General features: G+C 32.9%; 1 protein-coding gene across 1 annotated transcript in view; it reads left to right on the top strand.

The window, feature by feature from the left end:
- Window positions 1-12,216, top strand: part of LOC127857871 (uncharacterized) — a 70,991-nt gene extending 58,775 nt beyond the window's left edge. Inside the window, exon 4 of the mRNA XM_052394582.1 lies at window positions 12,005-12,216. Coding sequence (XP_052250542.1) covers window positions 12,005-12,142 — 138 coding nt within the window. The 3' untranslated portion in view covers window positions 12,143-12,216. The remainder of the gene's footprint in view (window positions 1-12,004) is intronic.
- The last annotated feature ends 6,736 nt before the right edge of the window (window positions 12,217-18,952 follow it).

Genomic DNA, 18,952 nt, shown 5'->3' with positions numbered 1-18,952 from the left:
AAGCTCTTATCGGTGTGGACTGTATGATAACATAGAGCCAGACCGCTAGGAAACCACAAAATCGTCCATAGAGAAACCCCACGTCATTTGTTATCAACTCATGTCAACAGTAATATTTAAGGAAGAGCTATAGCACGTTTAATATACATGTAATTTGTTATTAGGGCCAGGGTAATCACATGCATGATAACGGATTAATGTTTCTATTTTTGACAAAGCCGTTATTTTGTTGCATACTGGCGTCAAATTATTGCTCTAATAAATTGATTAGCAAATCGATAAAAGCAGAACTAATGACTTAGCTCAATACATCTCTTTCGCTCTTTTCCGATAAAACGGTGAGGCTGAGACAAGTTTATTGCTACTGCACTCAGAATTAACAACGTGTATGGACTTTTAATTCAATTATTCCGGTTGAAATAACCAAACGTTTATAAACATTTAATGCATATTTTATTTCAGACAAACTCAGAAAGCAATAAATAAAACATATATTCTAGTATTTGGTCAATGTTAAAAAAGATGTTTCATGATAACTGAGTCTTGACACCAAACTTCCTTCACATGTAACAATCGACAATTTAAGTATTGTTTTCCAGTCGCTCAATTATATTCACATAATGATAACGTACTCATTTCATTAAAAAGATTATGAAGTCATTAAATAATTTTTAGCTGTTTCATATATTATTCATCAAGTGTTGCTAATTGTCGATTCGAACGTCAATAACCATACAGCTCATGCATTTAATAAGGTAAGTGTTGTTAATGAGCCACCATGAGTCAATTACTGCTGCGACTTACAAAGAAAGAGAGTAGTAAATTATAAGCTATAATGTAAACATTTAAATGATAACAACTATACTCTAATAGACGTTTGATCGTAAAATGCGATTTATGTTTGTAGCTTGTGCATGCAGCGCAGAGCAAAACGAAAAAAAAGATCGACATTTTTATTTTTAATGCATTCCTTCTAACGTGAAGACGAAGAAGATTTAATTTCAGAATCGGTAGGCCATAGGCCCATGTGAACACACAGTTAATGTACATAAACAGTAATAGCAAGTCACGTGACAAAATGACAATGAAAAAGTTGCGTTGAAATAAATCAAGTACCAATACATTTATAGGAATGAGTTGTGCTAAATAATTAAATATAACAAAGATGTCGATTAATAATACGAGCAGAGGCAAAAGGGGGTAATCGGACAAAACGTAAATATGCGGAGAAGGTGTATATAATTTTACATTTTTTTGTCCTGTGGGCTCTATAACTCTGTTAGTTTAATTTATGTCAACACAAAATATATACAACGGTCATATTCAAATAATACATAATTTATTATACATTACAATATAAATAATCGTATATATCCAAATCTGTATACATTTATTATTTATAATCGTAACTCTCAAAAACATAATTATGTTGATAATTTTATGATTTGTTTCAAAGTTGCCCAAAAGATACACAACATTCATGAGCACATTGCGTTATTCCAATAGGGGTTTTAATGATATTTCAGTATGTGTGTTAAATATTTATCAATAAATAACCAGTAGAGACTTGGTGTACGAGAAATCATATCATAGTATTACAGTGTGAGAGACATGATACAAAAGAGCATGCGCCACTCTATAACACAAAGTAAATATTACAGAAGAGACGCAATGCATATGTGCACAATCATATGATAGTTACAAATTACAATCATTTGTCTCATATATGTCAGTAGGGACGCAATATACGAGAACAAATAGTTTTTGATCAATATCTTTCGTTATTGACTAAATACAAATGAACAAATATGACTATGTACAATGAGTTAACTCTGTCGTATTTTCATACGATTAACAAATTTACAAAATATTCAATAAATATGTTAATCAAAATACAACTAGAGGACATATTAAAGAGACACACGTTTTATATTTACAGTCATATGATATTGATTAAAATGCTTTTCTAATTTGTCAAAGAATCTCAATACACATGAACGTATGATAATACTAACCTAGTGAAAGCAATTCTGAACTTTTGAACACTTAAGAAACGTTTGAATATCAAAGTCGGCTACCTCCCGAAAAAAAAACGTTGCCCGAGTCGAGTTATCCAGACGATGGTGCCATAACTGGATATAACTATCATGCAGACGTTGCTTAAAAACATACATATAAACATCAATATCACCAACTCCTTGGGAAAGCCATACTTCGTCGAAGCCAATTGAGATCAGTACATCTTGGACTAAAGTATCCCAAGAGATTTTATCAGGGTATATATCTGCATCAGCTTTTAACATATTATTTACTGTTCGAGTGTATTTGTTGTCATTGCGTATTAACACTTTTAATCAATATCTAACAATTCTAATATACATTTGATTTGCTAAAGGTAAGGCATAATAAATAGAAAATATGTCACTTAGTCATGTTAACTGGAACAGAGCATGAAACGAAACAGTAGTTCAAATACTTTTGTGAAGTGCGCATACAAATGTTCACTTACTCTTTTCTGACAATGTATTGGTCTTGTGATATTTCCTTTATGTTTCTTCCTTATTATATCTTTTAACCAACGCTTTATAAATAAATTGATGGTCTAGTGGTATTTGTTCAAAGCCAGTTCGTTTTTGCAAACAGCTCTTCTTGATGCTCATACCTTTTGCAATTTCACATGGTCAAAAACATCGGAGTTTATCGAATGTACGACTCCCGTGCATGCATTCAGTAATAAAGATCCATGAGAGCCAGGCGACTATCAGACGTTGTGGAATATTTGCTGATGAAACACGTTTGTTTTTATGGACCACTATTTTTTCACGTCATCTGCAGGTGTATGTGTAATTTCTAACAAACCGATAAGCTTAACATTTACCTCGAGGACAACATCTATTACATTAGAATGCATGCTGGTTACGGAGCCCCAAATAGCTATAAGATAAGAAATTGGCATTTTCTTGCTATGTTTCATTCACTTATTTATTTAATGTTTTTGTATTGTGCCAAGTCCTTCGATTTACTAGTGCAAGTGAATAGAGAAACAATGTTTATACTTATAGAGTATCATTGTGTTTTATGTTATTTAATTTCATTACACTAAATGAGAAACAAAGCACAGACCAAATGTGAACCAAGTAAAACCTCAACTGCACCAATTATAGAGACAACTTTAGCACGTTGTCCCTTATTTACAGGAAACAAAATAAAAGTGTCCTCGTTTGAGTTGTGCACAGAATATTGCCACTGTAAAGTTACTGTTCAATACTATTGTTCAGACACATCAACGTCGCTGAGTTAACATCATTAAACAAGTAATGGTATACAATCAAACACGTGTTGTTTCCTCTTATTAATATCCAGTTTCAGAGAAATAGTCTGCAAGTGTGTGTTTTCAGATATAAACAGCGGAAGGGATTCCATACAATCAGCAAAAATGTGTTAAGCATACCTATAAAAGTATCCCCGGCATTTTCTGGAATGCCATCGTGACATTTTTAGGACGAAGTTTGAAAGAAATAAACATTTGTTTTCACTTTACAGAGTGTTGGTTAGGGAAGAATACATATCTTTTCGGCGTATAGATGATACATCACAAAACTATAAGACGTCAAATTCTACTATAAAATTATGCAAAATGTTATTCATGATGTATTTCTTGATTGCATGATGGTTCCGCTTTTTACATGGTTGTCGCTATTTTATTTTCAATGTTTAATGCGAAATGAGGTTTGCGATTTAATGTAGCACATGCCTAATTCATCGTCGGATACCCACGACTAATTCATTCCGTTACTCTCCATGGGTCGAACGTGGGTATCCGACGATTATGCCTAATAATGTGATTTATTAACAATTATGTGACATTTTTGTGTTCTTTCTTTATTGAACATGTTATATTTTCCCCCTGTATTTATTCTCTGAAAACACATTCTTTACATGAAGATTAACTTGTCATTGGCTTTTCTGCTTAAAACAAGACAAACACACAATACAATTATACTTTTCGTTTCTTAATGGTCGTTTGTATTTGTCATAAAATAATAGTGTTTGGCTTTCAGACAAATCCCGTCCTTACCAACATTCCTCGCACAACTGAATTGACTAAATATTCGCAGTAGTTCTTATACAACCTTTGATACACGCGACTCACGACGCGTAGCAGATCAATGACCACATACATGCTTGAAAAACACCACAAATGGTCTTCCAATGAATGACGAGCCTGGTCGATTCGTATCAAATGATGAGATTTTTAAGACGGCCCCAAATGCTATAATAATTTCGATGTATATAATTGGTTGATAACGATATGCATTCCATACTTAGCTGCATAAAATGTAATGTATGATAGGCAAAATGGCAAACTATAAAACCTAAGACTCCAGAAGAACTCACAGGGCACCCAGTAAAATATTTCAGTATTTCAAGACTTTCAATTTCAAATTAATACACTTGTATTACATTTCCCGTTAAGGGAACACTTGCGGAGCAGCAGCCAATCTAATTTACAAAGATTGTCTTTTGCGATTGTTCTGCAGATGATTTATTGTTTGTCTAGAAGATATTTTGCGATTGACCTTTTCCTTTGAATATACTGGACAAAAACATGGTTTTTCTAAAAGTTTGAACGATTGCCATCGATTCTTACACTTGATAATTGGTTGGATATGATATAGCGCAATAGAATATATATTATATTTTTATTTATCGAATATGCAAATTTGTGCAAGTGAGGTGTGCATTTAAATTAGTTTAATGGACATAAGACATTGTCTCAAAGAAATATTTCTGCACTAATGTGATCTCTTGGTTTGATGAAAAACAAAAATATTATTGAGGAGTGCTGGTATATTGTTGATCTTCTCTGGACTGACAACGTACTACGTAATATATTCGACAAGATCAGATATTTTTCCTCGCGATTCTAATCTTTTCAGCTGAACTAAATATGACTGGGCACATATTGTTTTCTCTTACGAATCGAATAATGTTCCCCTTATTTAAGATTGCAGACAAATACAGAGAAGAAAATACCAATAACGCAATCAATAAAACTTTGATTCCTTAAGTAGATCATGGCTAGGTAGAGTCATTCAATTAACTAGAAAATAACGTTCCTGAATGAAAGTAAAACTTAAACACTGATTGCTTATAATTAAAAAAATGCCGAACTTAAATTTGTTTTGTTCTTCATTTAAGGCAAATGACAAGTTTGAATGTTCGATCAAATTGACTTTAACAATATTGATAAAGATGAGATAATTACCGGTATGTTATATGTTGCTTTATTTCAAGTTAGACCAAGTTTGCGATAAATGTCAATCATAGTAAATGTGCGCGAAATCTGGGCGGTAAAAAGAAACAATAGAAATACGATGTATGTGTTTGTTAATAAGAAATACATTGGCATTTCCCTATATCTAATAATATTTTTTTTTAATATATATGTTGTCATTGTCGGATCAATGAATGGGTTTGTACGCCCATTGAGTGCCGTTCTGTGTGGGTATAATTACACTTTTATTAGCTAATGCATCCACAATTGCATTGAACATGTTCTCGTACAATATTAAACCATAATATGTTAAACAATAAGGTACCTTAACCATATAAAGTTATAAATCGCACTAAAAATGTGAGTTCGATTTGTTTGTGTAAGTTCAATGTTTGTATTGTGACACATTTAACTCATACAATAGACCCAAAATTTGACTTTAACTCACCATTTTTAATGAGTCTGACGATTTGTTTAAGAAAACAAACTCTGTTGGCGCATCATATTCAATTCAAAGTGTAGGGCTTTCTTATTAAATTGAACGAAGTACATTTAAATGTAAAAAATCGTAAAAGCCTTAAATCTTTTGTATTTCATGTATCGTTTTAAAATTTGACACAGCAAAATAGTATTTGAGCAAACATAAATATTGTAAAATTCATTTCTGTCACTTATATCACTTGCCTGATCTTCGTTCAAGGTATATACCTTATTAACGTCTTCTTTAAAACTGCAAATTATATGTTGAATACTAAAGTATCGTCGATACGATAAGGCACATACCAGTTCAGCCAAAGACAAAATATATATTTACTGAAAAATATATAATTTCTGAGCATCCGTAAAATTACTTCCAATCGCGTGGGCTTTGGATGATTTATCGTTTTAATATCAGTTATGTATCGTGATGCCATAGTAAACTGATAAATTAAGAATAGATATTATTCAACGCTGTGTTATTCCTTCCTCGTGAAACCCACATACAGTGTTTAATAGGGGTATTCCACAACGACCCGATTCGCCACGATTTGTCCCGATTTCCAATATTTTGAGGTCTGGGACATTCGTAACTCAATCGGCGAAGGTCCTAACTCATTCGTAGCCAGTCGCGGGCGAGTCGTGAGCTCCCAAAAAATCGCGGCCCGTTTTTAAACGTGTTCAAAATTTGACCAAGACCTCCAAGACCGAATTTAATCGCAGTTGACTCGTAACAGTGCGTTCTTGGGCGTCGTAATGGAATCTTAGGTAATTCGTGACTCAATCGGGGAATCGGTGATCACGTGATCTGTCTACGAATCATTTACGACTTTGTCAAGACTCTCAAGAGTTCACCCCGATTGAGTTGCGAGCCCGCTAAGATTCTCGCGATTAAGTTACGAAACAGTTACGATTTTGTAAAGAATGATAAAGAAATAATATTTTTCCATCATGTTTTGTTTTCGAATAACCCACAGTAATGAGTATAGATGCGTAGGAATTAAATCACGAATGCGGAGCACGAGTGCTTTGATAACACGAATCTATACTCCTTACTGTGGGTTATTCGACAACAAGCCATCATAGAAAAATATTATTTCTATTCTTACACGATTCTGATTGATTTGCTTCAAGCTTTTGGACGTGAACTATATTTTTCAATACTCCGCCCTTCTTAGTACAAAGTTCAATATTTAGTGACGTAATTGAATTGTACAAACATTTGACGTCGTTTTCATTCATAAATATTTTGCAAATTTCGTCACTTTCATTGAGAACGACACTCATAGGAACTAAATGACGTCACATATATTAATTCTTCTGAAAAGCTGACATGCTATTAATGTTTTCTTAATTACGTTTCTTAACAAACAAATTTTTAGCAGGCGTGGTCATGCCACTTATCACCAAATATACAATTTGTTGTTTCATTACATTTATATACGTGCTACATTTTTTTACATTTCTTTAAGAGCGGGATTTAAGCACGTGCATTTTACTGCACTATTTTCTTTATTTATTCGGAACTATTTTCGAAACATTAATTTCCGCCCATAGTTTATTGCAGAATACCCCACACTTTATTTCTTTTTTTGTCTATAGAAAACAAGTCGCGTGCCGTGTTAGAATCAAGATCAGTAGATATTGGCGCCGAATTCATGGGTGCGTTCGGTGAGGTCCTAGCTTAGTCGTGACCGATCTGCATCGTTCGTAGTACAGTCGCAGTAGATTCTTACACATCGTAGTGAAGTCGCAACCCTATTCGCAAGACTTCAACCGAACCCCACGATTCGTCGTAACTCAATCGTACCACTGTCGTAACTGAATCGCAGACTGTCACGAGTCTTCCCGATTTAATAAATGTGAGAAATCGTAGCGAATGGTGGGCTTGTTTTCGTAGTGGATAAGGTCAAAGTTAACAATACAATAATATAATGAGCTTATTTGAGCGAAACATAAATGTGTATAGCCGTTTGACTATTGTAAATGTGCTTCTATTCATTAACAATAATTATTTATTTACTTTTTGGTAAATCTTAAATACCACAAATCGTCCGTTTCAATTAAACTATTTTAAATCTTGGAGATTCTGCACTGCTTTATCATTGTGTGTGTCTTTTTTCTGCAGCCAAGAATCCTTTAGGTTATGTAGATGCTCTTATTTAAATAATCGTTCTTTTATTTCATACATTCTTGTAATCAAGTATTTCTGCAGGCAAATCAGAGGCTTAATTCGGTTCATCACTCCTCTTTATGACTTTTCTCTATGATAATAAAAGGCTTCCTTGCCATGCTTCAGGTTTAAAACCAATTGTCTAGGTAAATCTATTTCTTTGTGACTGTAAAAATGTATTTTGTTCCTCGAATTTGTATGAATAAAAAGTATGTTGACAGTTTTTTTTAAACATTGGTGCGTTTTACGTCCCCCAGGCTATACTGGGGGACATATTGTTTTTGCCCTGTCTGTTTGTTGGTTTTGTTGGCTTGTTGGTTTGTTTGCGTCAAACTTTAACATTTGCCATAACTTTTACAATATTGAAGATAGCAACTTGATATTTGGCATGCATGTGTTTCTCATGGAGCTGCACATTTTGAGTGATGAAAGGTTAAGGTCAATGTCATCCTTAAAGGTCAAAGGTCAAATATAAAGGGGGACATAGTGTTTCACAAACACATCTGGTCTTATTTGACCCTGTAGAGATATGCCTTGTATTTTGGGTATAAATCAAGAAGCATGTACAATGTGGCAATACAAATGATAAGGTAAGGGCGGATCTGATAGAACAGGTCATTTACATTTACATTTACATGTTTGTTCACTTAATTGTTCTTGTGAGAGGTCTCTAATTTATGTATAAGTTGTATTTAATTCATGTAATGGGTTGCTATCTAAATGTTCATTTCTTTTTTTGAGGACATGCCTTTAAAGTGCAATCAGATGTTATGTTGTAGTAACTAAGTCTGCAATTTATTTTTATAAGGATTTCAATATATACCATCTCAAATTAAATTCCGTGCTCAGTGAAAAAGGGGGTTGAATAAATGTGAGTAAGGTGTCGTCTCAAATAAGCCTGTGCAATCTGCACAGGCTAATCAAGGACGACACTTTCCGCTTTTATGTCATTCGTTTAAAGAAAGTCTCTTCTTCACAATAATCGGGTTTAGAAAAAGTGTCGTCCCTGATTAACCTGTGCCGAGTGCACAGTCTAATCTATTGTGGACGACACTTTACGCATTAAACCCCATTTTCACAGAGCTTGACTCATATACTTTTTTAAATGCCTTTGTTTGATACAACCAAATGTGACATTAAGTTGTTTACTTGAAATGATTAATTTAACCTGTCTAAATCAGGTGTTGCCCTTTACTGTTGACTTCAATCTTGCCTCAGAAGTGACGAAAATAAAATGCTGTATGAACATTGCTGTATAAAAAAACCCTAACCAATATCAAAGTGAATTTTAACAGATGACAGCTGGATCAATAGTATATTATCTTTATAGCACAAATTGTGCATGGTTTAATAATACAACAAGAATTATACCAAGACGCAAATAAACAGAGAACATTAAAGAATAATAAATATGCTACTAATGGGCTATATATTGTTGTCTGAAATGCTTGGAGGGAAATATGTGATCATTTTTCCTATTAACACATGTATGTCTAGCGTCTAGAAAAAGGCATTGGCAAACAGCGTAGACCCAGATGAGACGCCGCATGATGAGGCGTCTCATCAGGGTCTGCGCCGTTTGCTTAAAGGAATTTCTGTATGAAATATTCTAAATATAGAAATAAATATACTAGACATCCCTCATTTTGGAAATAAATTGATCCAATTTAGAAGGATGGGAGAGTCCACTAGGCATGAATGGGTAAATGAGGGACATTGTTTTGAAATTGTTACCAAAACTGGGCCGGCTACCTCAGTTGGTCAAGCCCTCTACAAATCTGACGGTCACAGGTTTGTTCCCCAGCCTGCTCAGATGATCAAGCCCTCTACAAATCTGGCGGTGACAGGTTTATCCCCCAGCCTGGTCACATACTTGCAGTCCACACATACATGCAGGCGTTTAGACAAAGAGGGCCTGTACATAATCTTTGAAACACACACACTCTTAAAATTGTTTTGAGACCTAAGTAGAAAATTGTGTTTCATTGTTTTATTTGGAAATTTTGCATTATATACAAGTATCTGTATTCACTCATTCATTCAAACTTTAATTTATAAACTTGACCAAAGACTGAATAGCAAAACTATTCTATTCCTCATAGCTTTAAAATCAAACATAATTGGAGAGGCACGATTTTCTTATTAAGACTAATGTAATCATTAAAATTACACCTAGGGTGACCGCTTTAATATTAAATATGTCTGCCTACATTGTCTGTAAGATATAAATGCTGCCGTGCCAATATCTGGAAAAGGTTTTAAAAAAAAGTGGTCTTAAACAAGCAACCTTGAAGAGTTAATTGAAATATGTGAATGCATGTTAATCACCCATTTAGGTAACAGGGAATCCTAATGCTAATACTCTAATCTTGGGGGATTACAATTTCTATCATGTAGCAGCTTTTATTCTGATTATCTTCTGGAGGCAAATTGATGTATGAGATAAGTAGGACTTTCTAGTTATTTCTTCTCATTTCCATTTTAAGGAATGCTTCATTGTCATTGTAGGAAACAGAGGTTACGCAGTAACTCTTTCTTCGCGATAATTGTCAAGTTCCTTTCGCAGTAACTTTAAATTATGCAATAACTGTGCCACGGAGTATAGAGACACAACTCCTGGCGTGATCACCTTTTGGGGGCTTAGAAGACAAAGCAACACACGCGTCTTGTAAAATAAAATTCATGATTGACGCCAACAGATGTTAAATGACGTGCAGAAGACGAAGATGTTAAGACGTTATACTCGAAGACGGTTTTCTGCAAATAACAAAGTTACCTAGACATAATACAACATTCAATCAGACGCATGCATTATATAAAATACATGATTTAACAAAGGTTGTATGGGTCATGATAAAAACAATATCTCATGAATACATAATTGTACATTCATACAGATCAAACTTATTCAATCAATCAATTAACATATGACATTATGTGTGGTTTTCCTGCCCTTTACCAAAAATCAAATCTTATTAAGATATCAAAAATTTACTGATAAAGTATTAGGAATACGATCGATAAAGAAAATTAATTTTCTCATAAAACTGACAATTATGAGGTTACACAAAATATTACTTACTGCATATTGCTATCTGTAGTCCCCAAAAATGATTAGCAGTCGTGCCAGACCCACTAGTTTCAGTGTCTACTAGCACATGAGTGACCAACTTACTTGTTTCAAGGTTCTAAGTACATTGAAGAGTTGGGCGACTTGCAATAGAAATTCAAATAATTAATATGCATGAATTCTAGGCCTGACCAATCGAAGTTTACGAATGGCCCCTAAACATCAGATCTGATTATGACTTTTGCCTTATATAGAGCATCCCTGCTCACCTTGGAATGCCCTGTCTCTGTTTATTCTAACAATAACAGTGACACTAGTAGAGGTTGCAGCTCGGTGAAACTGTCATTTTAATTGAAAATTATGGTCCTAGCAGACATGGGAAATAAACACAACACGCCCATTTACATGTCCACGCATGGCAGGTGGTTCCTGCAAGTCTTAGTCTGTCACAATCATGGCATTGATTTCGTCTGTTGTTCACAATACTTAGAATCTTTTTGTGTCTGAATTCAGGACCACCTTCTTTTGAACTGCCTGTGTAGCTTTGGTTTTGAGCATTGATTTATCCTTTTTTCAAAAAAGGAAATTGTCTTATTGATTGTCATTTTTTTGTTGAAAGCAATAGGTTTCGTCCGTATTGGGTGGTTTAATTTTTATAAAAACAGGTGTTTTGCAGGGTCCTCACTTAAAAATGACTTATAAAGTCAATTCAATAGCAAAGTCTATAATTTGCTTGTACATTTTATATGATGAATATGTTGATATGTGCTTGTTACAATTGCTTTTTTAATGTACACGATTCTGACTTAATAGACTTTATTCAAAATGATTACCTACATGGGTTGTAAATATTGCAGTTCTCTTACACTCTTATCAACAAGACCATTGGGGTGGCTCTCGACAGGCCCACTAGAACACCCTGATATAACACCCTGAATCTACTCAGAAAGCGTTAAAAATATTTCTTAAGTTTTCTTTTCTTTTAATTGCAATTTTCAAATTGCAGGTCAAAAACGCCACCTGTGGTCGACTGGATGAGAAACGCTTCCTGCTCAATATGACCGCGGTGAACCAGTACTCGTGGGACCAGATGAATCCGGGATATGGTTGGATATACACGCTCCGTTACATGGCCGTTAAATAGAGGCGTGTTGTGACACCACAAAAATGTTCTAAATTATTGGGCAAAACTGTCATTTGTATGTGAAAGTAACCAGCTCAAACATGTATTTGAAATAGATGTTTCTTTAGCATTTATGTGAAATAGAATACAGAACTAACATGTCTTTGCGAAATAGAAGCTCAAACTTAACAGTATGTGAAATAGAGGTTAAATTGACATGAATGTGAAATATAGAGGCCAAACTGACATGAAAGTGAAATAGAGACTGAACAGACATAAATGTGACAGAGGTCAAAAGTACCACATGTATGTTAAATAGCATTAGTTTCTATAAAGTGCAAAATTGACATGTGTGTGAAATAGAGGCTGAAACTCGATTTTGTGCAATATAGACCTAGATTTTCATGTTTGTAAATGATGGAAAAGTGCTTTATAAAAAGTCAGAATAGATATCTTTAAATATAATTATAGCAAACAATGAGTGTTTAAAAGAGGTCTGAAGGAATATAATATAGATTAACAAAAGTATTTTTATGTACAATAGACAGCTACTCTTGCGCAACTAGTATGTGAAATGGTGGTTACAAGTCATAGATGTGTGCTTGAAAAAATGGCTGGGTCATATGGATATGTTTATGACAAGCATGGGCAAGGCTTGTCATACATACCAAATAACATAGTATTACAGTGTGTGAAATGGAGGCCTAAATCGAAACGTGCATTGTGCCTGTATGGACCTGAATGGAAGCTATCCAAATGTGTACACTTTGGTTTTAAACGTGGACATGTTTAAATTAAGGGCCATAATTGATATGTGTATAATATAGAGATTATTACTGTGATAACTGTGAGATATATACCGCACAATGGTATACGCACGTGGACTTGAAGTCATTAGACAGCTCGAAACAGAAATACGTTTGTGAAATTTGCGCCATTACCTGAGAAGTTATATATATATATATTATATGCACTTTTAGATGCCGGAAATCTGGCAGGAGAAAAGTTATAAAGGAGAATATCAATGAGATTAAATATACAGTCTTTGTATTTGTCATATAACAGTCAAGGTGCTTTATTTGGCCAGGAAACTTCCGTTTTAACATAAAAACTGTTTTTTGTGACATTTGTTGTTCAACTTGCCATAGATCGAATAGTTGTCTAATGAATTCAACTTCAATGTATAAAATGCACAAACGTGGCTTACATTTTGATAAATAGAGATTTGTTAGGGCTTTGTTGTGCAGAAATTGGTCCTATTCCTGTGCTTCAAAGGAATTTAAAAAATATTTTTCCCTTTAATTTTTTTATTAAGTTCCTCTCAATCCAAGCTTGATTGTGAAAAAAACACACATGATTTTGATAAAATTGGACAAAGTTAGAGGCATTTTTTTTGTAGGTTGTTAATTTTTTCTTTGGATCTAGATTGAGACAAAATATAATTATGCATTTATAGCAAAGTATTTGATAAAAAATATGATACAAAAGATGGCGAACATAAACATGAAATCATGCTTATCAACAAAAATCGAATTTCCCATCTTTTTTGTTAGACATTTGCAGTGACAATATACATACAATAAATTGTTTCAGTCACGTTAATAGATTACTGCTGCATATTTAACCATGTATATTATCTGTTTATGGGTAAATCTCCGTTCAAACACCAATTAAGGATAAAAATGTGACATGTCTGTCAGATAAATACGATCCATGCTTTAGCGAGTAAGTGCTATTAAATCTTGTTGATCGGTCAATTTGCAGTCTAAAGAAAACAATTTAAGGTTTAAAAGTTTAAACTGAGATAATTGATGCATTTTTCTGCCTAATATTTATATACCTGTACAGTGACCTGTCTGTTTATACAGTGTCACACTACCTAGTCCTTGAAAACAACAAAGCTATGGCAATTATAGTGACAGTGCTGTAAATGTGGGGGGGGGGGCAGTACAATTTTGAGAATTGATCTTTTGGATTGGTGTTTTAAACTAAAATTAGGAAATAAGTGTTGTAAATTTTACAATTAAAGTGTTTTCAATATTATATTTACTATGGTTCAACTTAAAGATGTGGATGGGAGGTGAGGTAAATGTTGAGATAAAAAAAATATCTGGGAACCTTTCAATTTTCATTGGGAATTTTAAGGTTCCATTTTGGAAAAATATATAAATTTTGCCATTGGGAATAGGGCCGAATACCCTGGCCCTAAATTTAAAGAAAAAACACATGTACATGCACTTCATATTTTAGGAAATAAATCTGCTTATTTCCTACAAGATTACATCTTATGGACAAAAGGTTCTAAATGTTCGTATGCTTTTCAAAATTGCAAAAATCAAAGAAATAATAAAATGTCAAAAACCATTCAGTGGAAACAGTTACATGTAACTTGTTAGTTAGTATCCACAATAATAGAATATTTTGCTGGTCTGAAAACTGGAATCTGATGAAACTGAGATTTGATGAATTACGTTAATATGCTGCTCTAGACCCAGTGAGAAACTCTGGGGTTGCTAAAACGTTGCATAGGTGGTTAGGTGACTTCTTTAAAAAAGGAACCCAATTACATGTATGTATGTGCAATATGTTTTGAAGCAGATAAATGTTTAAAAAAAATTGACATGAGTTTATATGGATATGAAAACTTTAAGTTATGTGATTTGTTGATAAAGAAGACACCTGAATGCTGTAAAACTATTATGTGGTGTTTCTGGTCTGTGTTATATTTTAAATATTTTTTAATGTGTAATTGTATGTGATATATGATATTTAAATGTGAAACCCAATTGATTCACATGTGGTGATAAACTGAATTCATTCAGTTACTATATCAACTCAACTGAATATGCTGCTGTAAATTGTTTGACGCAACACATGTATATTTCCTAATTATTGCCCGATTTGTCTTCATTTTACCATTTTTGGGCTTTTATATTGACTCCACATTTTGGTATTTAATAATTTTATTCATTATATATGAGCATTTCTAATTTCTTGGTGTCTAGTACTTGCTGGCAGCATAATTTGACTAAAACAACTACTGTTAAGTCATGCTTGAACATAATGAAATTTATAATGATGCTATTGATTAGGGTGGTAGTTTGTGTATGATAAGAAATTGAGCATTTGATAGGGTGGAGAATTTTAAGGGGAAATGCCCTATGTACAGTTATATTTTTATTGACGGATATAATCATATGTAGCAAATGTCAACCATCTGTTAATATTTATGCCAAATACGCCATGTTATTTCTTGTCAGGATTCGAACTTTGCTTATAATGTTAAAAACATTGTTTTGTAATATCATTTTGTTCTTAGATTATAAGATTGTTAACTTATTATAAACATGTCTCATTACGAAACTATTTGTTTATTTTACCACGGAATAACTTAATAAACAATACAAGGTTATTTACAAGGGGAGAGTACAATGCAATGATATTTAGATTATTTACGGCCATGATTATTTGGAAGCATTTTCATCAAACATGAAGGTATGTCAAAGAAACATTTTGTTTCTCAAGAAATTGGTCTTAAACAAAGTTAAGGAAAATATTAAAAGCACATTCAAATGTGAGAATTATTATTTATTAAAATTTAATCATGTTTTTGCAGATATGAAATTGCTTGTGTTTCTATATCTCGTTTATTTTGTCGAATTTTCAAAAAGATATAAAGGCTATGTTTCATCTATCACAATTGTTGTCAAATACTAGTGAACAACATTTGAAACAATACTACGCTGACTTTTTTTATTCATTTTCTAAAAGTACTTATAATTTTCACATTTTATTTGGACCATTACACTGAAAGTGTCATGAACATTATTTTGCAAGTGCTTAATTGTTATTTCACTATTTCTGTTTTCTTTATAGCATTGAATTCAAAAAAATGAATTATAAAGTAACAGTATGAATTCTCAATAGATGTATGCTATTTTAATGCAGTCTTTTGTACTTAAATACTAACATATGTTATGTTTATAAAGCAACCACGTCTTTTACACTGAAAGAAAATGGTATGTTTAAATAACTGTAAATAATGCCAATGTTTAAAGATGACTTTAAGAAATGAAAGTGTATGTCCTATACAGAATGTTACTATCCATTGATTCAATATGACATTTAATCAATTTTTAATCTTAAAAGTGTACATTGGAAGTTACGATACTTGAACCTGTTGTTGACTGTGAATGACATCTTTTTTCAAAACCAGTTTATCAGGATTTAATCAGTTATGAGTTTTGTTTCTTTTATCATAAATTAAGAATAAATTAGCACTGCCATGCTTCGATCTAGATGCTTATTCTTGCATTTATGTTTTTGCTGTATCTCATCTGTAAGCTGCTCATAAATAAATGTAATGTAATTACCTCTTGTTTCTGGAAATAATTATATAGTAATTTGTTGAGTCGATGAAATGTTTTTTTTATGCCCCCGGTAGGGTGGCATATAGCATTTGAACTGTCTGTCCGTCCGTCCGAAAACTTTAACATTGGCCATAACTTTTGCAATATTGAAGATAGTAACTTGATATATGGCATGCATGTGTATCTCATGGAGCTGCACATTTTGAGTGGTGAAAGGTTATTCTTCAAGGTTAAAAGTAAAAAATACAATCCAAGGGAAGTAATAAGCTTTAAAAGGGAGATAATTTCTAAACCTGCCAAATGATATATTGAAATTTTATTTCAAAGCGGCGCAATAGTAGGCATTGTGTTTCTGACAAACACATCTCTTGTTGATGGTGCTTTCAACCAAGATTTCATCCTGATATGAGACTTATTAACTCGAATTTAGTAAAAACATATATTTATTTTGCTTTAAAATTCATTAATTTCTTTAATTTCTATGTTTAAAAGTCTGCTGTAATATTTTAACTTCTCTAATTAACCTTTAAAAATTAATAATTATCACTAATATTAAAAATAATAACATCATCATTATTTAAGTTCTTTTATGTAATTGTTATTTATCTATATCCATAAGGCACTCAATTATGTAGGCAAAAATCTCTATTGCTAAATGTTACATTTTTAAATATTTTTAATTTAACATATGCGTTTGTGTAGTTTCATCTTTTTAGGTCTCGCTCTGTGAAAATGGGGCTTAATGCATGTGCGTTAAGTGTAGTCCCAAATTAACCTGGATTGTTACCACAGGCTAATCATGGATAACACCTTAAGACTGAAATGATTTTTTTGTGAAAAAGAGACAAAAAAGAACACAAACGCGGAAAGTATCGTCCCTTATTAGCCTGTGCAGACTTCACAGGAAAAGATCATATAAGCAGAAAGTATTGTCCCTTATTAGCCTGTGCAGTCTTCTCAGGCTAATCTGTTAGGACACTTTACGCAACATTCATTAAGCCTTTTTTCTCACAACTAGGCTCATATGTCTTGTCTTTACAAATTGTAAACAAAGGAGTGGACTGTGTCTTGGTCATGATTGTTTTCAAGGTTTATTATGGTCCATATTCAGCAAACCATTCATTAACTTAAGTGTGGTCTTATGACTGAAGAAGTTACTGGTTCTTGTACTTTATAGACATGTAAAGGCCAACAGTTTCATACGTGTTGGTAAATAAATCAGGATTCAAACTGCATTAGTAAAAACCAAGTGGCATCTATATAAGCATATGTCATGAGTTTTGTTCTAAGTCAATAACAGTATATTACCACGATACCGGGTATATTGAGCTATTCAGTTAATTGAACAAAAACAAACAACATAAAGATCATCAAAGTTGATTAATAACGCAGTCTAATCAGTGCTACATGTGCAACTGTCTGCAATAATGTTTTGTGGTCTCATTAATGCAAAGTGCAGCTCCTGACCAGACTGAAAGGATGATTAGGCTGGACTTCGCTACTTTGGCCACATATGGCACAGGATCCATTTTTGAATGATGAGGAATAAATATTTTCGCACATTTTCGGTCTATCAAATTAAATTTAAGTTTCCAATTATAACCACAACTTAATTGTCAAATCATAGGGCTCTAACATATTGAAACACACACACTCACATGTTTTACATTCAAAGGTCACTATTTACTGATATTGTCATTTTGTAAAGTCATGTCCATAATTTTCAAAGATGGATCGACTCTGACGTGCTAGAAAATACTCACCCATGTGGATTGGTTTTTCAGGACCAATTATGAATAAATGTGTGTGTTTATTACTTTTTATGTTTTGTTTTATCTTAGCATTTTGTTGTGGGTATAAATAGTGTTCTTGAAGTTTGCTTGGCTAAATGAATACGCACCATTTACTCACATTGTTGCTAAAGATTGTTGTTGTTTTTTGCTGTTTATTTCTTATCTCACTTATACAGATGTTGTCATTAAAATGTATCATATTTATTGAATCACATATACTTATATGTAGTAACTGTCAACCTTCAAAATGGTATTATTTAGTCTAAAAGTTGTCATTTAATGCAATATGTTATGTTATCAGATCATTTGGTGACATGTATCTTTTCTTGAAAATGTATACTGCTTAGAAACAGGTTTTTTATACATTTTGAAACATTTACTTCAATTGTATGTACATGCAGTGTATGTATATAATTGATTATATTAACTGAAATAAATGCAACTTAAGTAATTATCATTGGGTTTTCATTTATTAAAAAAATTATCTACACTATGATGATCAAGTCTCTAGGAAAAACCAGGCTTTACCAATGTGTGTAAAGAATTGCCCCTGATTGCAGTCTGCCATCAAAACCTTTTTAACACATTGGCTTTGCATGCTTTTCTACCATCCTCAACGCAAAAGTTTGACTAGTTCCAACCGTTTTTTTGTTTAAATTTGTGTGAAC

This window comes from Dreissena polymorpha, chromosome 14 (assembly GCF_020536995.1).
Source record: "Dreissena polymorpha isolate Duluth1 chromosome 14, UMN_Dpol_1.0, whole genome shotgun sequence".
Lineage (NCBI taxonomy): Eukaryota > Metazoa > Mollusca > Bivalvia > Myida > Dreissenidae > Dreissena > Dreissena polymorpha.
Note: the sequence above shows the minus strand (reverse complement) of the source record. Positions and strands in the feature narration are given on the sequence as shown.